Raw genomic sequence first — 24473 nt, forward strand, 5'->3', positions numbered from 1 at the left:
TTCTTTTCTGTTTTGCAGTGCCATGGTTCCCAAGAAGTATCCAGGAGCTGGACAGATTTGCCAATCAGATCCTAAGCTATGGAGCTGAACTGGATGCAGACCATCCGGTAAGACATAGAGCTTTTTTTTTTTTTTTAACATGTTTGTAATTATTGGCACAGGTGCTTCTCTCACTTACATTTGCTCTGCTTTAAGACAAATCTAGTTGGCTGCACATTTCGTGGCTTAGGATAAGAAGGGTAGTACACTTCTAGGACTGGAATCAGCCCCCATACTTGGCATAAATTAAGGCAGATTAAAAGTTGCTTTAATTTAAGCAAATACCAGCAGACCTAAAGAGTCATAGAGTTCGTCAGAACATAGAGCCATCACAAAGACACCTCTGCTTTTGCCAAGTGACTCTGATATGGTGACTTCAGATCCATTTTGTCCATCACTACCAACAAAAACAGAAGCGGCATATTGTAGCTTGGAGGTAATAAGAGCTTTTTTTTTTTTTCCCTTGACCACATACACACAACTGAATTTAGTGCATTGTCATATGCTTGTTAAATCTGTCATAATGCTTGCACAGTGAGATACAACAAAATAAAAGATCCCTGTTTCAAAAAGTTTGCAGTTTAACTAGTACAGTCAGAAAGTTTTGTGTACTGGCCTGGTTGATAAAAAAAATCCTTCAGTGGGTTTTCAGCTCTCCCAGATACTCTCTGCCTCTACTCCCTCTCTAAGCAAACAACAACTTATTTTCATTTGTCAAAACATACTGAGTTCCATGCAGTGCAACAAAAATTGCTGCTATTAGTTTAATTGAGACAGGGTGATTATAAATAAATTACATGCAGTGCAACAAAAATTGCTGCTATTAGTTTAATTGAGATAGGGTGATTACTCATTCACTACCTATTGCTTAATTCAAGATGTGTTATGTATCATGTACAATGATTCATGATATTCAGTGCAGTCATATGAAAAGCAGAATGAAAGGAGATATATTGAGTCAATGGCCCCCTTGTGTGTCATGCAGGAATAGACCAAGATTGCATTCGGAAAAAAAAAAAAAAGAAGCAGAAAATGTGTACTGAAAGGCATGAAGCATCTCTTTTCCAGTTCCTAGGATTAATTAGTTAGTGAGCAGTTTTATCCAGGTTGCCTTAAAAAGTAAGCCCAACAGGACATGTGCTGGGGTAAATGAACATGACAGAACATAGGGTGTAGGAAAAGAGAAATTAAAGGAGTCTGTATTTGGAGTAGTTAAGTACTGTGGGCTTTAACCATGAATAACTCCAAGCCAGGTTAATCTGGGACAGCATTTTTTTTTACGTAATTTGCCCATTTATGCCTAACTTAAACTCTTAGATCTGCTCTCACCTCTAAATTCAGCTCTCACCTGCGTTTGGTTGTGTTACACGGTTCCTCCGTTTGGTTCTGCCATGTACCACCAAGCAATCGTTCACAAACTGCATCTGTGCCCACTGAGTTATTGTTATTTGCCCTGTAGAAACACCTCCTAGCTTGGAAGGACATTTCACCACTTTAGGACACTCCTAGCCCTGAGGAACTTATAGTCTCAATAAACAGCACACCAGGACAGGAGAATGGTTATCCCATGTGAAGACCCAAACATTATATTACTTATCCCTGGTCATACAGGTAATTAGCTGCACAAGGCCAAGATGACAATCGCAAGGCCTATTGCAACTTTTACAAGGTAATTAAATCCCTTCAGATGGCTGAATTCATAGTATAAATGGGGCTTTTCATCCTTCTAAGTGCCTATTGTTCTCCTAACACTTTGAAAATGAACACCCTCAAACACGGTTGGTGCTGAAAACCCATGTAAAAAAGTCTGAGTGAGTTCACGAGCACATTTCTAACGTGGTGTAACTCTGCTCTTCTAGACCAGCCCAGCTATGTTAGGAACTGCAACAATTTTCATAAGAAACCCACGTGTAAGAGAAGATCATCGGTCATCGGAGTGCTGTTAATGCAGTGGGTTGCTCTTTTGAGAACTCCCTGCTTGGGGAGCATGAGCCCCTTTTTCATAGCAAATAGAAACACAAAGGTGATAGGGCTCAGAGGGAGAAATGGGCTAGCAGGCTGTGGCTGGATGACTCCTCCAGTCATTCTTGTTCTGTCCTGTAGATGGGGAGAAATGCCCCGCAGTGCAGATATACAGCATGAAAGGCAACTTCCCTACTCACTCTCGGGCTCTTAACTTGGGCCCTCACCAGCTTGCTACTCCCTCTGACCTCATCAGTGCCTCCAGCCATGTCTGAGGGAGCCTGGTAAGAGGCAGGCTGATCACCATCTGTACTTACACAGCAACTGACTGTCACTGTTTCTTTCCAGGGGTTCAAAGATCCTGTGTACCGGGCCCGCAGGAAGGAGTTTGCAGATATCGCCTACAACTATAGACAGTGAGTGTTCGGCAGAGGGGCAGGAAAACAGGCCTATGTCTCCTGATCTCTTACAGGGCACTCACCCTCCTGCCCATCACTATCTTTCCACAAGCGTCCTGCTGCTGTTAGCTTTTCTCTGGCATGTGTTTAAATCTTCCTGCTCATGCATTTATCCCCAAATCACAGTAAAACAAAAGTAAATTGGTCCAGGCACACGTTCAGATGAGAACATCGCCTCCCCTGTTTCCCCACAACACTCTTCTTCCTCTGGCTTTGTTGTCTAATTGAGCAGCAGATTCAGTTGCTACTACAAAGACCTGAACATTGAATAAAACTGCTTCTGGTATTCTCCCTATTAAACCAGGGCTAGGGGGAGGAGTGCCTATCATTTACATTAGAGTAGGAGCTGCATACACTATTAAAATAATGAATAACTTATGGTTCTGATGCTAATCCAGTGCCTGATACTCTACTTTTATCATGTCTGACCCAGCTGCAATGAGCAATTTGGGCTCTCATTTCCCAAGAAAAATAAATGAATAGAGATGATAAATTCAGATAGAACAGGCTTGCTTGATTGCTTTTAGTGATCACATTTGGAGGAAAGAAAATGCTGCTCCCAAAGCCACTCATGTATTTACATCAGTACTACTGGGCCTGATTCTTGCAGAGAATGGCAAAAATTGTGATGGCAAAGGCTAAGTTAACACATATAGTATATTTAGGGCTTCACTTTGTGCAACACAGTGATGAAAAGACAGTCCCTGAGCCAAACAGTAAATAATCTAATCATAAAATAAGAGACAAAATTGGACTCACTGATACAAAGTGAAAAAACTCAGAAGTCCAGTTTATGGCTAGAAAATTTGAATAAGGCTTTGCGGCCAAATGGAATGGATTAATTCCCATTTATAGGTTTCCTGCAGAAGATGTATCCTTCATAGCTGATAGCAGTCTTTGGCCTCTAGTTTACAAGCTTCCACCAAATCCTACCTTAAAAAAAAAAAAGAAAAAAGGAAAAGAAAACCCTAAGATTCAACCTGGGACCAGCTTAGGAAGATAAAATCATTATATTCCAAGACGTAACTAATTAATATTTAGTCTGTGTTCCACATCCTCAGAGACATTGCAAACAGAGCTAACATCCTGTTCAGACCAGGACCTAAACGTCCCCCAAACACCTTCTGTACCACGTTCTTAAATTTTCCAATGATCTCTTTCAGTAACAGAGCAAAGAGCAGAATGTGAATGCCACAATCTACTCCTCTTGGGCTCATGGAAAGAAAGCACGTGCTTTTCATGACATCGAGTGTTAATTTAGGAACACCCAAATGTGCCCGTAATGTCCTTGCCCTGCGTGCTACAGCGGACAGAGAAATGTTTCAGGCTCTGCAGCAGGGGTGAAGAGGCCAAAGGAGCACCTCCTGTGTGTGGGAATGGGTGGAAGGAGTGTGAGGCAGGAGGAGAGGGACAACCAAAGCTACCAGGCTTCATGTGAAGGTATCTGGAAAGGCAAATGTGTTTAGCTTGTGAAGTCATCTACAAAGGTGAGGCGAGTCTGCAGTCAGTTGTCTCATACTTTTTTTCCCCATATCAATTTAATCTTTTTCTGTATTCCTCTTTTCTGTATTCAATCTACATCTGTATTCTTCTTTTGTACTTAGATTGTCCTCTTTTCTACTGCTATCTGACTTTCTCCTCTGTCTTTTCCCTTTTGCCTTCTCTCCCAGTACGCTTACTTACCTTCATTTTTGTTGAATGCCTCATTTCCCTGATCTCTCCCTCCTTTGCTTTTAGCTTGCTTGCTCTTCCCTCTCAACTTTCCTTTGCTTTTGGCCCTGTTGATACCTAGGATTTTTTAATTGAAATTTGAAAGCTTTTTAAGCCACAGCTTCCCCCTCTAGCCCTGAAAGGTGGTTGAGGATTAATTAGGAACAGCCAGTGCTATAGCAACAACAGTCCCCCAGGAGTTTTCATAATTCAAGACCATGTTTAAAGCTCCACAGATCAAGGAGGGCTGATACACAGAGGCAGAAAATGACAGCGCAATAGAGGAACTGCCCTCAGGCGCAAGTTAAAAAATGAAGGGGTGGGAGATGGTGGGGTGTCATGAGAGTTTAACAATGGATCTCTGGGGCTTGGAAGGCTCCAGCATTATTACAGCGGTGATGTTAACCCTATTAGGTTACTTAAAACCCTTTGATTTTTTCAAAGCCGCTGGATTCACCTATGGCCCTATCATTATTGCCAAGGAATCAACTCTCCTCAGGAGGCCAAAATACTTTGCTTATGATTGCCTAGTGCCTGCTAACTTCAGTGTGAGCTGAGCACATGGAAGCCTGAGGATGTGATTTGACCCAAAATTAGTCATTAAAATAAAAAAAAAAAATCAAGCTGGCCAAAGTCTGCATCTGTAACATGATCATGAAGTACAGCTCAGAATTACTCTGACCACCCAAGGAACAGTTTTCTAGAACTATTTTTTGTATCAATCATGTTACAATCTATGTAAACTGTATTAGAGTGAGAAATGCAACAGCTGCTGCATATCTAGAAATAAAATAAAACCATCAGCTAGTGAATATGAATAGAAGAACATTTTGATAAGACAAATATGCACTAATTTATTTTCACTCCAATAGTGCAAGGAGTTGGCTAGTGGCCAGTATCTCAGCTGGCGTCAGTAGAGTCACTTCCAACCTGTGTCAGAGGTCAAGTGAGGCTCCTTGTGCACCTCCACTTCAGCACAAAGGCATCCCCTCTCCTACACCACCAGCTTCTGGCTAGCCCTAGGTAAAGCTCCAGATGATGTTGCTGATAGCACAGGACAGTTTCTTTGTCACTCCCATGGGTTGTATGCATTTTCTTTCTAGTGGGCAGCCTATTCCTGAAGTCACCTACACAGAAGAAGAAAAGAGAACATGGGGCACTGTCTTCAGGGAGCTGAAGACTCTCTATCCAACTCACGCTTGTTATGAACACAACCATGTTTTTCCACTGCTGGAGAAGTACTGTGGCTACCGGGAGGATAACATCCCCCAACTTGAAGATATTTCAAAATTCTTGCAAAGTAAGTTTGAAGTCTCTAAAAGAACCAAGTCAAATGAAAGGCCGTTGCTGTCAAGGGGGGGAGTGTATTCAGAGATGGAAGAGCAGTCCCTGCTTTATCACAGGCTCCCTGTGAGCAGTTGGGCGCATCATTTAACCTCTGTCTCAGGTGCCCCTCTGTAAAATTTCCAAGGGTGTAATGTCAGGGATGCTCAGATGCTGTGACAATGGTATACACAGGTAGAGACTAAATGCTGATTAACATAGGAGGAGCAAAAAAACCCAGTGAATAATTTTCTTCCACTGCAAGGAGTCCAAACACACTAGGTGTTTCTAACATGTCACCTTTCTGTCCCATCAGCCTGCACTGGCTTCCGCCTGCGTCCTGTGGCAGGCTTGCTCTCCTCTCGGGATTTCTTGGCTGGGCTGGCCTTTCGAGTGTTTCACTCTACGCAGTATATTCGCCATGCATCCAAACCCATGTATACACCAGAGCCGTAAGTACTTTGGCAAGGAAAGTGTGCAAAGTTGCAGCACGGTAGCAGGAGGGTTAGCCCAACTGGTAATAACCATGAGGGACTCTAGAGCACTCCTGGGAACAGAGCTAATGGAGAGTGCCCAAATATCTTTTCTGAAAACATTTGTGGAAGATTTCTGGTCTTTTTAGTGAGTTGCCTCCTCTTCTGCAAGTTCTTTTGGGACTGATCAGGCCATTTTGCTAACTGAAGGCATGCCTCTGTGCTGACTGGAAGACGAGAGAGCAGCGTACAAAGGCATTTAACTTAGCTATTAGCACCCAAAGAAGTAGTGTGAAATCTAGTGCAGGAATGACTCAACATGTTGCAAACAGACCTCTGGCAGCAAGATACAGGAAGCCCAGATCACTGACTCCTCCTTTTTTTGAGTTTTATATTACTATAGTCTCTTTGTCTTTCCATTGTCTTTTTCCACTTGCTGTTTCTGAAAACAGGTCTCTTCTACCTCTGCCTCCTACTGTTGCAATTCTTCCTCCTCTCCCTTACCAGTTCTTTACTTCTTACTTCTTCCCACATTCCTCTCCATTTTTCTGTCCCTCATGCTCCTGGTTTTCCTCCCTGTTTCTCCTCATCCCATTCCCATTCTGCACAAAGTCAGGCTGAAACCTGCTTTGCTCTGATCTCCTCACACGATGCCCAGGCAAACTGGGGCCAGCTGCACAGTGGAAACCTTTACCACAATCCCTGCTGTTTTTCAATGTCTGCAAGCCTTGGGCTCTGTCTCCAGGAGGGACCTCTGAATTACATTTTTCACAGACTGGATTACACATTTCCTTTGAAGCCCCCAGACTGCCACATCCCCACTTCACTTCTTGTTGGGCTGGACTGGCAGAGCCCAGCCTTCCTGAGCATACATCTCCTTGAATGCCTGCTCTGCAGGTCCCTGCCCTGTAAAAGGCTTCCACAGACCTTGCCTTCCTGGGAGCATCTTATCCCTCTCCCCTTTCCCTGTGCCTTTTGTTCTCCTTTTTTCTCCTTCCTACCAAAGGGATACAGACATCTCACTAAACTCCTTCTTTATCTTTCGAAAGACTGGCTGTCCTTAGCTGAGTTCTCCCCCAGAAGTACCTGGCCAGCTGTGAATTTCAACTGCCCATGAAAACAGTCTTATCAGAGGAAGTGCTAGCTCCTGTCTCTTCACAGGATGCTCAGGGTCTGAACAGGGTCCAGAGCTGAGCTCCTGATGTGCCCGTGGACACCATGGTGAATGAGCTCAGTAGCCTGAGCAGCCCCGTGATCAGTTAAAGCTGTCTTCTGGCCTTTTGATGTTTCCTTTGGTGGGGCAATTTCCTTTTTGACGTTTATGAACTGGGGAAGTAAATAGTTGGAAAGATCGTTTTCTTTTCCAGAGATTGATTTCAGAGACTTGCTCATGGTTTAATTTGCCTTTTGCAGAAGGCCAGAACAGTACACCTATCCTTCATGACTTAACTAGTATCGTGGGCTTAAATGAGAAGTCACTCAACAATGCATAGGTGTGGGACACAGATAGACTTACTACCCTCCTAATAAGTGTTTGCAAAGATTGTCATCACTCAGATTTCAGAGAAAGACTGTGCAATGATTTTACAGTGCTAGCATAGTCTTCGTAGATATGTATTCAAAAACCACCCTGCCTCAGATGTCTGGCGTCATTCTGGGCCACACCATTTAGGACTAGTTTCTGGTGGCTGGGATAGGATGACCAGCTTGGGCAGTCTCTGTGGGCCACGGTAATGGAGGCTGAGGTGAACTGCTCTGTAAGAGGGTCCCTCTCCCTCTTGGCTTTCTAAGCAGCCTAGGAAACTAAAGATCTAATTTTGGCTTGTAGTATGAAAAGGAAGGTCTGGTCCTGAGTGCAGTCTTATGTCACCCTTAACAATACTGCCATCCTTCCATGATACAAAATAGATAATACATCATCCTTCCTCTGAGGGATGTATGAGGATAAAATCACTGAAAACTCTGGGGGAGTACAAACCTTCTGAACGGGAGAACCATTTTAGAGCAAATGCTTTTCCATGAGTCCTGAGCATTATTTCTTAGTTAGGAGCCCTCTTTTGCACTCCTGACTACACTCAGACTCTAGGGGATTCACCCAGCACTGCTACACTTTTCCTAAATTATATTCAAATGTCATATTTTCTTGCAGTGATATTTGCCATGAGCTACTAGGACATGTGCCTCTTTTTGCCGATCCCAGTTTTGCTCAGTTTTCCCAGGTAAGTTAAACACCAGAGACTAGGTAATTCAGAGCATAAACAAACGGTTATGGAGGGGTTCACCTTTAAGCTTGTTGGTTAAGAGTGTTTGAGGTCAGCTGAGTCTCGCTTTCCAAATAAAAGAGAGTGTCAATTGTTTTACTTTCTCTTTGGCCACCTGAGTGTGAAGGTCTAGTTTGTAACTGATAGGTGTCGAAATGACAAGTGTTCACAGTTGGTAACTTCAAAAGCATTGTCAAGAATCACACTAGAATAAAGGAGGCAGTATTGCTGCATTCTTGAATACTATTATCAAAGTACAGCTGAGGCCATGTAGGCCATGAATCCTGATTAAAGTCATATTGTACCTATACTTCAGGAAGACCCAATTTATTTATTGCTTGAAGGTTAGATACAAATCACATAGGAGAACTCATGTACTCAAATCGCAGATTTTTGTCTTGTGTGAACCTGTCTTTTATAGGAAAACCCTTTGAGAAACCATTGTTTAAAACTTTCTTTGTAGATGTTGATCCTTCTGTGAAAGGTTAGATTGCTCTTGAGTCAGATGAGTTATTGCCCCACCCTACAGTTCAAAAGTTAGGGAAAGTGAAGATTTCTTTTTTAATTCTGTTGAAGCCACAGAGGAGGCTGAGCAAAGTGAGGAACCATCCCAGTAGCAAGGTATGGGAGTAGGCTGGAGAGGAGCTTTCTCTTGGGTAGTGTTTCTAATGTTTCTGGTAAATGAGCCAGACCTCAGAGGAGTGAAATTTTGGCTGCATCATCCCAGGAAACAATAAAAGATGGAAAGATAGACAGACAAAGGGAAAGAAAAAGGGAAGAAGGAATGAAGGGAAGAAGGAAGGAGGAAAGGGAAAAAGGATGGAGGGAGGGACGAAGGAAGGAAGGAATAATGGACTTGATGTAACATGCTCACAGGATAGAGGTGAACTTGATGTAGTTAATAAGCATTCAGTATTGCCCTCAGGCTCTGCCTTTCCCTAAGACCGGGGCTTCCTTCGAGATAAACCCTACTGTACCTTGACTCCTTACGATTTAACATAGCAATAGTTGCACCCATTCTTTTAGTGTGTAGGAAGGGCCCTGATTCAGCAGTGTGCGTCCTCATTGAAAAAAAAAAAAGACAAAAAACCGAAAAGGTACCTGATATGTACAGTCTTGTGTGGCTGTGTTCTGAATGCAGCTATTGTATTTCTCCTGGGAAAGTTTGCATTAGCTCCCAAGGTACAAAAGAAATCTTTCCAATCATGCCCTGCCATTCAGAAAAAACTCATTAAAGCCTCCAGGAAACCTTCTGCAATCAGTGCCCATCAAAACAAAGATAAATATTTAAGGTGTGCGGATGCGTTTGATTTATCTCCTTTTTACTGTATCATTCTCTTGGCTGCGCATTGTAGGCTTGATCAAAAGCCTGTCAAAGCAAGAGGAAAATTTTATTTGACCTCAATGGGCTTTGTACCAGCCACAAAGGATCATGCATTGTAAATAACATTTAGACGTCACCCTTTGTTCATTTCTGGAGAGATTTCTGTTTTAAAATTCATGCTGCGTGATAGGAACATGTCCTGTAAACATCTGTGTGTGGTAGTAAATGATGGTAACATTTGAAATGTGAGAAATTACATAAGACAAGACAGGAAGAATGTCATAAACAGCTTGAAGAATAATGGTTTATTGTTACAGGAAATTGGACTGGCATCTCTGGGAGCTCCAGATGAGTTCATCGAGAAACTCGCCACGGTAATTTAATAAATGAGGGCTCAGTTTTCCAAAGCACTCTGTGTTGTCTTAATTCTGCTGCCACTGAAGTCACTGGTAGAACTCCCATAGAGTTGAACGGGAATAGAATGAAGTCCATGATTGGAAAACCCCACCCTGAAATAGCTGCATTAAAGGAAAATAATTTTGGCATTCTTTATTCAGAGTGACAGTTGTGATTAAACACAGAGGGCCAGACAAGACTTCCTCCAGCACAAACATACTGGGCAAAAAGAGTTTACATTCCTCCAGGAAATTTCAGGAGGCAGCTTTAATAGCTGTCCTACCCGCTAGCATCCCTTGCTTTCCATGCTGCCAGGCAGATAATGTCCTCTGCAGTCAGTATGAGTCACTTGAATCCTACCATGAAAGAACTAGGACACAGAGCTGCAAGCTCCAAATGAAGGCGGATAAGCTTATCAAATTAGCGTCCCTGATGTCAACTCAGCAGGACAGAATTTTGCACAACCTTTGCTGTTTCTGGTAGATGAAGTCATTCTAATGGGCTAGAGCAGGTATCCCTTCAAACTGCTACATAGTTACAGAACAAAAAGTCAAGCTAGGCCATGCACTATCTTCATTTGGTGGGGACTTCTGTTGTATTCACAGCTCATTTCCTGTCTTGCTTCTGTAGCTAGAGTCCCTCTGTGGGAAACAGGAAACATAAGTCTATCAACAAAAGTTCAAACTTCAGCTGATTTGGCCAGCCTAAATTAAATTTTATTGCTATGGTTTCATTGTTTCTGCTCTGCTGACAAATGTAAGCACAGTAAAACACATTATCTTTGACAGGGAAGTGAACTGATTTTCAGACACCCTAGGTCTGGCACTATGCCCCTTTTGGGGGAGGGGGAGAATTTTAACCTGTGGGGACACTATTAAATTTCTATGGGGTTTTTTTTTGACCCATTGCAACATTTTAAACAGAAACGTAAGCTCCAAACACATTTAAATCAATGATGTGTACATGTTCTTTTTGACCAAGGAATCACATGTTTCTATCTACTTTTCTTGCTAGGTTTATTGGTTTACGGTGGAGTTTGGACTCTGTAAGGAAGGTGATTCACTGAAGGCATATGGTGCAGGGCTGCTGTCTTCATTTGGGGAGTTGCAGGTGTGTTCTCTAAAACAACACTTCACAGCTGTTTCAGAGTTCATTCTTGAGTTTTTATAATTACTCAAACTTTACTTGTGAATATCTTCCGATTACTATTTTGCTTCATATTTTGTGTATACAAGTAGCTGATGTCATATTTCGTTAGGCAGCTCTATCCAATAAATGTGTCCATATATAGATATACAGAGGGCCCAAACCTACTTCTTTCCTACTTAGTGACCATGTTATTGGCATTCCATAAGAACAAGTCTTTGCTACGTGCAACTCGGGGGCATTTGATAGCTCTGTCTTTCCTTTGCAGTAAAGGCAAGCACTTTTCAACTGAAATAAATTTCTTACTCTCTTGCTTGTAGTACTGTTTATCAAGTAAACCCGAGATTCAGCCTCTTGTCCTGGAGAAGACTTCTGTGCAGAAGTACCCCGTTACTGAGTTCCAGCCTATCTATTATGTTGCTGAAAGTTTTAAAGATGCAAAAGAAAAGCTAAGGTAATACAATCATTCCATACAGGACCCAACTTCTTGTACTTTGCCAATAGAATGGATCCCATTGCCATAACAGATATTGAGTTGACAGTAACATTTTGATAGGCATCAGAAAAAAATGTTCAATGCTCAAAGAGAGCATTGTAGTTGCTACACTCAGAATCTTGTTTTGGGCAAAAAGTGGAACACACCTTATATGTGAAGCCAAGAACTGGTGATTAATCTACTTAAGAGTTTGATCAGTATAACCACAATACAACAATCACAATGGTACTAACACTTACAGTCTAAACTATCTAATTGATATAAAACAAACCTTTTCAACAATACTTTAGTTAAAAGTTACTATACAAGAAAATCTAGTAGCTACCCTTCTTTTTTTTTCCTCTGAAGTCACGCTTGTCCTTCCACTGTTCTTCTGTGTTTTCAGGTGGACAGTTTCAGCTTTGTGGTGGTGGTGGTGGGGTTGAGAAGTAGTCAGCATCCTGAGGTCTTTGGCAGAGGGATGTGGTGTTAATGAATGGGGTTTCTTCCTGTCTTTTCTGAGGAGGAGCATGATGTTGAAGCTTCCTTTTTTCCTTCTCACCCAAGATCTGCTCAGGGCACTTTTAATGTTCTCTGACTTGCTTTACATCTTGCTCTTTCTCTGCTGGTCTGCAACTCTGTGTTACTTTTGATCTTACTACACACAGTGCATTTTACATATGCTAGATATTTTTGATTTAGCCCTTTTGTTTCCCCTAAAAACACTTTTTATACTCTCTTAAGTTTGCATTACATCAAGTATCGACCACTGGGGAGCTCTTGGTAGCCCATGGGCTGCCAGTATCACCCTATGCCCATGCTTTCAAGGCCTCTACTGTCAGCCCATGCCTGTACTCCTTCAGTACACTCCGTCAGTGCACTAGGGTCAGAGTTTTTCATTCTACATAGCATAACTACTTGTTATTCCTACCTATACCCAAATTATTAACAATAGGCATTACAGCACACAATTATACGGAGTTAAGCAAAATTAAAACAAATTAGGTAATAGCTACACCATTATTAGACAATTGCTATTACAGTTAAAAAAAAAAAAAATCAAGCAAGCCTCACAACCCCAGTCCTGAGGCCTTTGTTGTCAGCTTGATAAAGAACCAGTAGCTTCTTACCAGCAGTGTGTTTAGAGGGCTACAAAATAAATCTTTCAATCATCTGTGACTCACATTGTGATTCAGTTCCAGTTCAACCAAACTCTGAAATAATGGTCCAGGTTCAGTTCTGGGTCCTGAAAACAGGAGTGACTCAGACTGCAGTTAGGGTTCAGCTTGGGATCCCCTTCACAGCAATATTTCTATTTTTGTTTAGAAAACTCAGTATCTCTGAATGTCAGCCAAGGCCAATGTGGGTTAGACTTGGTTCACACTCAGCAAATCTTTCATGGGAATTGGCACACAGGGACTTGTTCCAGACCTGCAGTCTCTTCCTCTTTCTCTCCCTTTCACAGACACACACATACACCCAAGATACTGCTGCCCAGGGCTCCCCAGCTCCTAGGTCTTTCTAGCTACCTCCCCTTCTGCTTCCTCTGTCATCATAAACCTGAAATCTCTCCTCCTGCCCTTCCCCTATCTATTCCTTCCTGCCTATCTCAGGGTGATACCTGAGAACCAATGGCCTTCCCTTCTGGTTTGTGCTATCATAACATTCTATACACAGTTTTGATCTTCTCTGTGTACTTCTCTAACTGAGGAGAAAGGTCCTTGAGAAAGCAGCAAATGTTACCTTACTCTTTAGAAAAGATCTTGGAGCTTTTTTTATTTGTTTCAATGACCAAACTGGAATACTGGTTAAATTGCAATGGAGGTCTGGGGTTTGGTCTGGTGCCTGTGTGGGTGGGACACACCTGGACATATGTGCGTGTGTGTAACAGACAGCCTCCCCGGAAAATTCCTCAGAGACAAACCTAAAAAAGGTGTTCAGCTTCTAATCAAGATCTTATCTTCAGCTGAGATTTAGGAAGACTGTCTTATAAAGTGGATCCCTCCCCTTGAAAGAACTGGACAGAAACCACCAAACTTTCATCTTAGCTACCATAATATTTTTCCACTGGAATCCCTTTGGTGCCTGCTCACACTGATCTCTATTTGAGATAATAGCCTTAGTTAATAAAAACTAGGGCTGAACTGAAGGAACGATATGGAGGTGGGATCCAGCATATTCCACAGTTCTGGGCATATGGGATTTACCATGCTGAGTCAGGGTCTGTGTGATGGGGCTCCATAATCAGTGCCTGTGTGCCTTCTTTCCTCTTTCAGCAATAACTTCAAGAATCCAAAGCAGATATATAAACCAGTATCCTTATGGGGGCTGCAAGGAGCCTGAAACAATAACTCTGACCGTCTCATCCCATTCAGAGCCTTCCATTCCATAGTTCTGTGGTTATGCAAATTAATTTTTCCCCAAGATACCAAAAAACTTAGCATTTCTGCTATGGAATTGAGGATTTTGCAGCAGGGAAGGCTGGGGATAAGGGGTGGCAAGACTGCTGCTTTCCTCCACTACCATCTTCTAGCTTTGCAAAGACCTGGGAGCCTACACCAACCATGCTAGAAGTTAGTCCACTGTTTCCTCCAAGGTATGCCTGAATGGGTGCTTGTCCTCACTTTTCCAGAAACTGTAAGCATGGATCAAGACCCCTATATTTCACATTACTGAAAGGAAAATGAAAATTTCAAGTTCAGCAAATCCTAATAGCTATGTACTTGGCCTATATTAGCAGCAGTGTACCCACACCAACAGCATAATTAGGTCTCTTGAAAAAAAAAAAGGGGCAGTAAGAGCAAATGCAGATTCAAGCATATGACAGCAAATGCTGAAGGTCTCAGATCACTCAGCAAGAATGTTAGCCATTTCCTCACATAGATTTCCTTATTCCTCCCATCAAAAAAAGCACACATCAACTAAGAGAGAGTTACTGAAAAAAGGAGTATTTCCTGTTTGCATGTATTTCTGTATTTTTCCTTCAGGAAATTTGCTTCAACAATCCCTCGTCCTTTCTCTGTTCGGTACAATCCCTACACTCAGAGGATTGAAGTCCTGGACAATGCAAAGCAGCTGAAGAACTTAGCTGACACTATTAACAGTAAGGAACTACAGATTGTTACCTTGAATGCCTCAGAATTTGGGTTGGAAACAGTAACTGCAATGCAAATTTTGTCTGGGTGCCTTTTAGGCTCTAAGCCTGACCAAGATCAAACAGCACACATCTTTTCTATGGTACAAAAATTGCTTCCTAACTCTAACCAAGCTTCAAAATAGCATTTCCATTTGACTGTACTTTGTCACATCTGAAATATCCAGTTTTACTGGAAGTGCTAGAAAAGGCTGGAGGGCCTGGTGATGGACGCTGTGGCTCTTCCTGTTCCTAGTAAGGAAGGGAAATGTTTGGCTTTAGCCACATTTTCTTTTGTCATTCTGGCCACTCTCCTACCACATTTTCCACCCAACGCTGGCTGGCCTGCCAAAAGCTGTCATCCCTGATCCTGTGAGCCATCCTTTTATGGCTGATGAAGGTGAAGGGCTGACTCTGCAGGCCTTACTCCAGTAAGACCCCCATTAATGTGTCCAGACCAGCACTTCTTTGCTCACCTTATTCTTTCAGGGAATGGATGAAAGTGGCAAATCTATATGAGAGCGCTGGAAATGGGCTAGCTGTAGGATTAACTGCTCTGGTTATTTCTTTGCAGGTGAGATGGGAATCCTGTGCAATGCCCTCCAGAAGATAAAATGAAGATTGGCCATAAGTCTTGCTAATCACTAGCTATTGACTAAAAAAGCTGCCATGTGCAAATGCCAGTCTTCATCTAGCCTCAGTCTATTGTCTTCCTGTGTACTGCATGAATGCTTATGTTATATATCTTAATTACTATAGATTAGCAGGGAAAGAGGCACCTGCAGGTGACCCTTGACTCTTTTGAGCTTCAGATACTAATCCATTTTTTCCCACTAATGCATAAAAATCACCATATTTCTGGGAGCCTGGTGAAAACCTCTGCCAAAGGCTAGCAGAAGGAGGAGTTTTCTACCCTGCTGCAGACCTAAAGTCTGCTGCAGCTGTGGGGCTGCATTACCACCAAGGGCACAGGGCCAAAATGGTAATGACTGGCACAGACTAATCCATCTTGCTTCCTCTCACAGTTTTCTTCCCATCAGTCCCTCACATTTGCAGTTGCTCATGGTTCCCCCGGAATCCCAAACTATACACCTTTCATGAGGCGCACTATGGTGCTTGGCCCTCTAGACCTTGACCTTTCCAAGGTGGAACTATATCTCTTCTTCTACACATGAACACCTCTTTGCTGAAATAATTTTATCTTTCTGTGACTGTGATGTTGCCACTGATCCAAAGCACAGATGCTAGTGGAGAAGAGAGTAAGTATTCTGCAGCCTCATTAACAAAGATTTATGGCCTCATCTTAATCTACTGTATTTGCACAGGCACTGATTCCAAAAGGGTTTGTGCAGGCCAAGAATGCTGCATGCTGTGATGTGTAACTGGCTTGCAGAGCAGAGTCCTTAAGCGAGGCACTGAGACTGCCCATCCAGGGCATGGAGTACATGCCTCAGCATAGTACTGACAAAAAAAGCACCCTCAGAGGAGACTTACCTAAAAGCATGTCTGTGTGGCTTTTTGCAAGTGTGTGTGAGGTCACCTTGCTGACAATTTGTGACAGCAAGAAGCCATGCAGATGCTTTAACAGGACATCAAGTTTCAACGGGCCTTATTAGTCCAATCTAGGAGTTGTGCCAACTGTAATGTCATGTAACATCACGGATTTAGAGCTGCTTCAGGATTTTACAGAAAGGGGAGAGCTCTTTTAATAGACAAACTCAGTTACTCACTGTGGAAGGGTAAGCTCTAAAGGCTGCCTTACATTGTGCATCATTCTGTGAGAGTGGGTGCCTAATTCACCACTGGCACAAGTGATCTCCCAACTCACAGTCCAGAAGGTGGGTACCAACAGCCTTGCTGTTGGAAATGGAGCAGCGATTTTTACAATGCTGCTGAAGAGCCTTCCAACTCTCAGTTAACTGTACCCGTGGCTAGAGTCCCCACTGAAGCTTTGGAATACCTGGATTAGCTGTGTCCCTGTCCAAGTGCATTCAAACCCACATACGACGTCTTTCAGGACAGCTCCTTAATCTTGATGCTATTTGGAGTTCTCTTCCCTTCCCCACCTGAGCTTTAATCTTCCTCTTTGGTTAAAGCAGTTTTATTCTGCCTGGAGTAAAGCTCGACTGAGGCAGAAAATGGAAGCAAGGATGGTTCCAGCCTAACCCAGTTAACCCGGAGAGAAGAGCTTTGCTGTTCAGAAGGCTGTTTCTGAATTTTATGCAATAACTTTCACTCAAGGCATCTAAATGCCTTCTTGAACTGGTCTACAGTGTATAATACCTCTCTGTAGTTCCCTAGTTTAAGGACAAAGGAAGTCAGCACTTGCACATTGGAATTGAACGGATCAAAGTAAAGCAGAACTGTATTTCCAGATTGAAACAATTTGTATCATGACACTAACATGATTCAAAATTTATGTTTCTGTTAGAAGATCCAAAGATAGAGGGGGATTTGAAAGTCTGCAAAGTCTCATACCTCCTATTGTACCACTTTTGTATTTATAGTTTGAAAATCAATGGAGCTTTAATGTAAGTATCATCTTTTAGGAAGGTAGAAAGTACAGCCGTTGCTGTACTTTATTTATGGTGGGTGATAACATTAATCTAAAGATACCAGCTGGAACCCTTGTCAGTAGAAGTATACTTAGGCAAAATGGCATCATTTTGGTGCTTTGAAGTATGCTTTTTTATCTCCATATCCTTTTTCTTCCTTTTTCTCTCATCACAATGTCTGTGTAGATCTTTCAGTTCTGCTTGGCATGTATTTTCAGTGTGAAAGTAGCCCATATTTCTCTCTCCTAATATAGCAGGACCCATAAGGTAACTGTACCACAAAAGACAATTTCATCCCAAGTGTGAAGTCTTTCGAAATAATCCTCAGATAGCTTTCCAGGCTCCTCTGTTTGTGGCTGCTATTACGAATGACAGCAGCAGTAAATCTACTGTGATATTGAGAACCCAGGATTCATGGTTGTCTTTAATACGTAAGCAAAATTGTTAAGGAGCATTGATGCCAGAAGTCTGATTCTGTGTCCCTTACTGCAGGTGTAAATGACCAATAACTCCAGCAAAAGCAGCATAACATAGCTGTTCAACAAGACTGAGAGAAGAGAAAAAGTTAAATGATTAGTACTTTAAAAGCAGAAGAAATAAATTGAAAATAGGTTTTCTTTCAGAAAAAATATCTTGTGCATATGTGCTTTAAGTAGTCCAAAGTAAGCTGCATTTAAAGTAGTACTTCTTAATGGGTGATGTCTTATTACCAAGCTAAAGAAAGTTAAAGCTGTTTGGCAAAATGCTTTTTGCTTTATCTGAGCAATGTAATTCTTCTTTGTGAGCTAACTACACAGGCTGATCTCATTTAAATACACAGGTTGAGGGGGAAAGCCAGTTTGAGGTGGCTACATTTCAGAAAAGGCTGGCTTACACTGGTTGAGTGTCATTCATCCAGACGAGATCATGGAGCTTTAAGGGGAAAAAGAGACAGAAGAAGTCACTTGATGCATGTAGAAAACTATATACTATACACTATATTTCTTAGTTATCTACAGCAAAGCTTTGATTGCTCTAGCTTTGCATACTCTGTATACCCTTGTATGCTACTCTGACTAACCTATCCTAGCCTTATGTTTTAACTAGCCTTCCTCCCTCCTGTCCCAGCATGTTCACATTTCTTGCTGTTTTCCTCTCTAGCTCCATGTAAGGTGAATGAAGAAGACCTCTCATGGGGCCTTCCTCCTTTGCAATGACCAAGGTCAAGGATGGTGAAGGGCAGGGGGTGGAGTCAGCACAGGTTACACAAGGGAATGGTCTCCTCTGGGCATACTAAGATGCCTAAGTGGGGCAGCAGCCTGGAGAATGGATGCTTTATGCCCCAAAGGGTGCGGAAATTGCTGAAAGAGAGGATAAGTACAAGAGGAGTACACAGGGGTGCATTCTTTAAAGCCTGTCACGGTCCCTCACCCCTACTTCAAACGATGCTGGCAGTTGGCAGAGAAGACTTTTTAAATGTTGAAGAGTAACCATTTCATTTAACCTAAATAAATACAAATATTACTGCCTCATCTGTCTCATGTGAATAGCACTATGCTTACACATGGTGATGATGTTCACCATGGGAACAGATCACAAATGAGCAGGTTGCCTGGTTTTGTGGCTTTTTTAAGTGTTCACCCCAAGGGCTGCACAGCTAGGGGTGAGCCCACTCTTAGGGCGTAAGACCTCCACCTTCCAAAGAGAAGATCTGCTTGTCCCAGGAGTGGGGTGGTGGTGGTGGTGGTGATGGGGAGATGATACATCATGTCTCAGTCCTTTCATAGCTATTTAAACTGCAGCATCCAGCCTGGGGCCTCTCCTCTGTCACTCCCAGAGCACCTCTGCAAAATGCTAAAAGCAGAAACCTGGGCATGAGATGTCCCTGCAGGGCTGAGTAATAACCCATGGGAGAGGTCTTCCTAGGCCTGCCCTAAGCATGGTTCAGGGTGGTACTTGAGCGTCCAGTGGCTGGAGAAGGACATGTTGTTATCCGGAGAGCCAGGGCTCCCTGTGCTGGGTCTGCAAAGGGCTGTAAAGCACACTCCCACAATAAGCTCTGCCTGTGCTGTTTCAGGTCTCACAGGTGGCTCATGAGTCCAATCTGGCTCTACCAAGAGACGTCAATTTATACACAGGACCATTGCGACTGGTGCTGTACAAACATGCAGAGATGGGACCCTGGCAGTGGACTATGGCACTAGAAAGCCATAGGCCCTGCCCTACCAGTACCTGTAACCAGTGCCTCAGAGACACATCTCTTGTGTTTTTTCCTACTTGTCCACATGTGGCTGGAGCAAAGACCTAGTGCCATTTAGCATCTGTGGCATTCCTATGCCCTGGATGCAGGCGTTCATGCACTCACCCTCCATGCGCCAGGCCCAGGATGGATTCAAACACTCATACTCGGCTCACCTTGTTCTTCTACTCCCTTCTCACTGCTGGGGGAAGATGGGAGTGGGAAGAGCCATTTTTCCCCCCAAAGCCCATCCCTCCCTGCCTGCCTCCTTTCCCTCCGCCCCCCCCCCCCACCCCCAGCCCTCGATCTTCACTTTGCAGCTGCTGCTGAGCCCGGTTCTCCCTCGGGTTCTCCGCAGTCCTTTCTGAAGCGCCCCCTTGTCCTCCCCACCGAGGGCTGGCGGGGGCTCTGGGGCAGTCAGCAGGGAGGAAGGTACCACTGCCGCGGAGCGCGGTGGAGCCGCGGCGGGTTCAGCACCGCGGACAGCGGCAGCCCGGCCCGGCCCGGCCCGGCCCGAGGGGACGGACCCGTGTCCCCGGGCCTGCCCTCCGCTGAGGGTGCGACACGACCACGGCGCTGCGAAGCACGGGCTGCCCGAGGTCCAGATGGGTCGTTGGTCCTCGGGACCCTCAGACCCGGCTCCTGGGCCCGGTGTGATGCCGTTCGCCCCCGGGGTTGTTCGTCTCGGCCAGCCTATAGCTGGGGGGATCAAGCCCTTCCCAGCATTGAGTCTTGGGGCAAGGGGAAACACAGTGCTGTTATGGTCTCGGGGGAACAAAATTTGGTTGTTGCTGCTCTAAATTCCCTGGCCAGGGAGGACCCAAGAGCGATACAACACGGGTGTGTGACTCAGCCAGGATCAGCTACGGGGCACATTGGGAATGGCTTCATCTGCAATGGGGATACAGAGCAACCGCCTTCCCTGTGGGCCTGCCTGCTGGCTTTTCTCAGGGGGCCAAGCTCACCTGAACTTGGGGTAGGAAGACACAGATGGTCTGATCCAGCAACATGGTTATGTATGAAAAGGGATGCACTGCCCTGGCAAGAAATCAGCTGAAACTCCCCCATATGTGCCCTGCCAGCCACGAGGAGTATGAATCAGGAATTTTTAAGCAGCTATTTTGCTACCTGCAAAATCATGATAGAAACAAGCACTGCCTGATTTCCAATAGCAGAGCTTAGCCCAAAGGCAGCACTCAGCCCCTGTGGGCCTGGGACAGGACAGGTCAGACCCTAAGGGCAGGAAAAGCTCAGCAGTAGGCAGAGAGCTTTGACTCCGGCTCATGTCTCCCTGGCAAGATGCTCCCACAGTTGTGTCTATGCAGAGAGCGCACCACTTGGATGGGACTAGGAGCTGGGGAAGGACCCCTTTGAATCCCCAGAAGCATGATCAACTCAGAGAGGGCCCCCAGTGAGGTAAGAGATGAGAGCAAGGAAGGGTAATCTCAGACATGAGGCAGGGTGGTCCAGAATGGGAAATCTAAAGAGGGCTCAGAGGAACTGCCTCTTCACAAAGGAGCCCATCCCCAAGGGTGAATGGCTTTCAGACACTTTCAAATAGAGCAGGAGAGCCCCACTTTGAAGTTACCCAGAGGAGGGGGGTTATCTTGGGCTCTTGCGCACCAACCTACGCAAGCAATTTCCCTTGATGTGCCCAGCACAGCCAACATAAATTTCCCCATACCTCACACAGTAGGGAACAGCTCCCCTTGCTGCTGTCTGGCAGCTCTGTTCACGCCAACCGCATAGTCCCGCTGCAGCTCTGCTCCCACCACATCTCCTGGCCATTACCTTGGGAGCAGCACTCACATCCTCAGGCAGTTTCCACTCAATAGCTAGCAATCACAATCCGCTCCCCTGTCTCCCAATGAAGACTGTCTTTGTGGGGATCTCAACCCAAAGGAAAGAGGCCAGCAAGGAGAAGGAGATGTGTGGCACAGAGTCGTTGAGCAGACGAGACAGCCTGGGCTACAATAAGGAGGATGGAAGAGCTACTCTCATTCTGACCTTCACCCTCTGCAATGTGAGGAAGACTGAGCTCTCTGGTACAGCCAGAATCTTTGAGGTACAGACCACCTGCCTGCCTTTCCCTTCCCCTACTGAGCCCCCTTTTTCTACTCCTATTGCCTTTTCTTCTCCCATCCTCTGTCTTCCTGTCTTTTAACTCTTCTCCCTCTCCCTGCCTGGGCTCCCGACTTATCCTCCGCTTGCTTTCCCCCTTTCTCATTGTCCCTATTATGCTACCAGCTGCTCAGAGAGGTTGACTGACCTCTCCAAGTGAAGAAGAAGAGTGCGTTGGATCTAGGGAGCAGCTGGACATAGTTATTTAGAAGAACCATTGTTTTACATAAGAGCTGTATGGTCAGAACAGATATCAATCTAATGTGTCTTTCAAGCAGTTATGGTGACCAGCCACTGCTAAACAACAGGCCAACATTTCAAGCATGAGTACTTGAAATTGATTGTGGGGATGTTAGGAGCCAATAAATTTTCTGTGTGTGTTTGGCAGAGGATACAGAGAATACAAGAGCTGTAAACTATACAGGCATTATAATTTCTGGGCACATGAAGCATCCCTACCAGGTGCTCAATCTTAACTTGGAAAATGAATAACTCAAAAGAAAAGTATTGTATTTTTTACTTATTTTTAGTTGTTGCAATTATTTAATGATTATGGTGTTATTATACATCAATAGATCTGCTTTCATTCTGCCAGGCTCTTAGAGTTTCCCAGTCACTCATTTGCTGTTTCTGCCCAGATGAAGTGCCACAGTCGACTGTATCTCATCTTTCATCTCCATCTCTCTCTACCCAACTCTATAGTATTTAATCTTTAGCTCTGCGTGTGTTTTAGCTACTTCGAAACTGGGCCTTACTAGGTTACATTGCTTAATATGCACTTCTTGTTAAGACCTCTTCTAGCCACCTTGTAAAGACATGTTCAAAGTGTATCTAGACTTACTTAGCTTTTCAGTCCTTGGAGAAGCTTTGCCATATTAACCTCTGGTTGTTGCAGACATTTGAAACTCAGATCCATCACTTTGAAACCAGACAAGCCAAAAAGCCCAAGAACTCTGCTCATGACCTTGATGTTTTTGTTGAATGTGAAGTTCATAGTGCTGATGTTAGTGTCCTTATCACCTCCTTAAAAAGAATAGCAGAGGATGTGAAAACTAGCAGAGAAGACAAAGGTAAGAAATGTATGCATCTGATAACGCTGTTTTTTTTTCTTTTTGGGGGGTATTTTTAGTGTTAGCTTAATAATAGTATTTTAATTAGTCTGCAAAGCAGGTGCATATGTATTTCCTTTCCTTCAGTGCATGACTGTTTTCCCTGAATTGGGACCATCCCCATCGGTGTGGAAAGGCAGCCATTTCAACAAGGCTGGGGACCTGGGTGAGAAAAGTGTTCCAGCAAGAAGGGAGATGACAGAGAAAGAGCAGCAAAACAAGAAGCTCAGGAGAAACTGGAAACTCCTCAATGGCAGGAGGGCTGTGGGTTGAGGGTTGAGAGCTATGCAGAGAACTGATAGCCATGAGGCTTTGCAGAGAAAAAACAGACACTTGATAGGGAGAATGCCATGACGTGGCAGAGAGTCTGAATGTTTCATTTACTTGTAGTGAATTGTGTTGGTTTTGTTAAAAAAAAAAAAAGAAAAGTTGTGGCTGTCTGTTTATGGTGTCTTGGCTCCTGCTGTCTGGATCTAGTAGGACCCTTTGGAGCCAGACTGGTCCATCACTGAGAGGAGCTGAATACAATCAGCTGGGAGAAGCTTTCATAGTGTAGAAGGGAGAGAGGTTCAGCAGTGAGCCTCCAGGTCCTGGGCAGACTGGGAGAAGCAGAGAAGTAAGGGATATTTTCTTGTGTAGGGAGCAGATCCACTGCCAAACCTTGCATAACAGAGCATCAGGCATTTTTCTAGGCAAACGAAGAGCTTGTATGGAGGTTGTGCAACTTCTAAGATTCTGGCTTAAGAACAGTATTTACCTCTGGCAGAATGCTGCAAGTGGCCACTCCACTGCCTGGACTGTATTTGAGCCACCATCCTTACTGGTCAGCAGCACGGGGAGTGGGTTTGCCAAAGGCAGACCATTGTTTGTCCTTTTCACAGGTGAGTATGGGATGGGTGAGTACAATAAACTGTTAGAGACCTTTTAAACAATCCTGCGGGACTGTGGGGGGAAACATCAAAAAGGCATCACAGTTGTCACGGCAACTAGAGAGCAGAGGAGCTTTATGAGTTTGAAGAAACATCTTTGGGGTGCTGAGGTTTGTGCTTAGAAGCAGCTGTTTGCTTCAGCTGTCTGTTTCCCACAAAAACAAGTGGGTGCCAAAAGAGAGCTGGCTTGTTGGTTGGAGCAGGGGAATATTAGGGACACAATTTTTTTCATGTTCCTCTCTATCTTATGGTTTGGAACAACAAGCATAAAAACAAACAGACTTATTTTGGATCTAATAATGCCCAAGTCAATACAGCTGGCATGCAAATGGCAGAGCCTTTCTGCTTTTAAGTCAGCTCAGACTTACACATATCATTGTTTAGTTTGTTAAGGGTCTTTTCTGGATGTTTCACACCCCAGAACTCAGTAACACCTTAATGAATATTTCATTTGATTTTCAAGATGAGAAGGTCAGCAAGTTGGTATCTGTGGCCCACAGAGAGACCAAATCCGCTTTGGGATGTTAGGTGTGGGGATCAGCAAGGACAAGAGATTTGGTGGTTTTGGCCTGAGAGCACTTGGTGGTCCTACTGAGGTTAGTTTGGGGCTGCTAAGGTGCCAGAGGGCTTCAGGATTGGCTGGCCCTTAGGTCTGCTGTTCACCCATGTTATTGGTGCACCTTATTGAAAGAGGCTAGCTGCAGCTTAATTTCTAGAGGGGTTTGCAGACACTTGTGAGGGCATTTTGGTAACTAGGGAGATATCCAAGTTGTGTAAACATACTTACAGGCGCCAGCAATTAATTTACTGGGAGATTGTAAGTACGTAATTTTTGTGTACC

General features: G+C 44.0%; 2 protein-coding genes across 2 annotated transcripts in view; both read left to right on the forward strand.

The window, feature by feature from the left end:
• The window catches only part of PAH (phenylalanine hydroxylase), a 43544-nt gene extending 24778 nt beyond the window's left edge, over positions 1–18766 (forward strand). The window contains exons 4-13 of the mRNA XM_009679985.2: positions 19–107; positions 2350–2417; positions 5273–5469; positions 5809–5944; positions 8115–8184; positions 9868–9924; positions 10961–11056; positions 11413–11546; positions 14555–14670; positions 15275–18766. Coding sequence (XP_009678280.1) covers positions 19–107; positions 2350–2417; positions 5273–5469; positions 5809–5944; positions 8115–8184; positions 9868–9924; positions 10961–11056; positions 11413–11546; positions 14555–14670; positions 15275–15318 — 1007 coding nt within the window. The 3' untranslated portion in view covers positions 15319–18766. The remainder of the gene's footprint in view (positions 1–18; positions 108–2349; positions 2418–5272; positions 5470–5808; positions 5945–8114; positions 8185–9867; positions 9925–10960; positions 11057–11412; positions 11547–14554; positions 14671–15274) is intronic.
• Positions 18767–20859: 2093 nt separating this feature from the next.
• Positions 20860–24473, forward strand: part of LOC104147401 (tyrosine 3-monooxygenase) — a 34801-nt gene continuing 31187 nt past the window's right edge. The window contains exons 1-3 of the mRNA XM_009680046.2: positions 20860–20889; positions 21347–21538; positions 22490–22664. Coding sequence (XP_009678341.2) covers positions 20860–20889; positions 21347–21538; positions 22490–22664 — 397 coding nt within the window. The remainder of the gene's footprint in view (positions 20890–21346; positions 21539–22489; positions 22665–24473) is intronic.

Source organism: Struthio camelus, chromosome 1 (genome assembly GCF_040807025.1).
Source record: "Struthio camelus isolate bStrCam1 chromosome 1, bStrCam1.hap1, whole genome shotgun sequence".
Classification (NCBI taxonomy): Eukaryota; Metazoa; Chordata; class Aves; order Struthioniformes; family Struthionidae; genus Struthio; species Struthio camelus.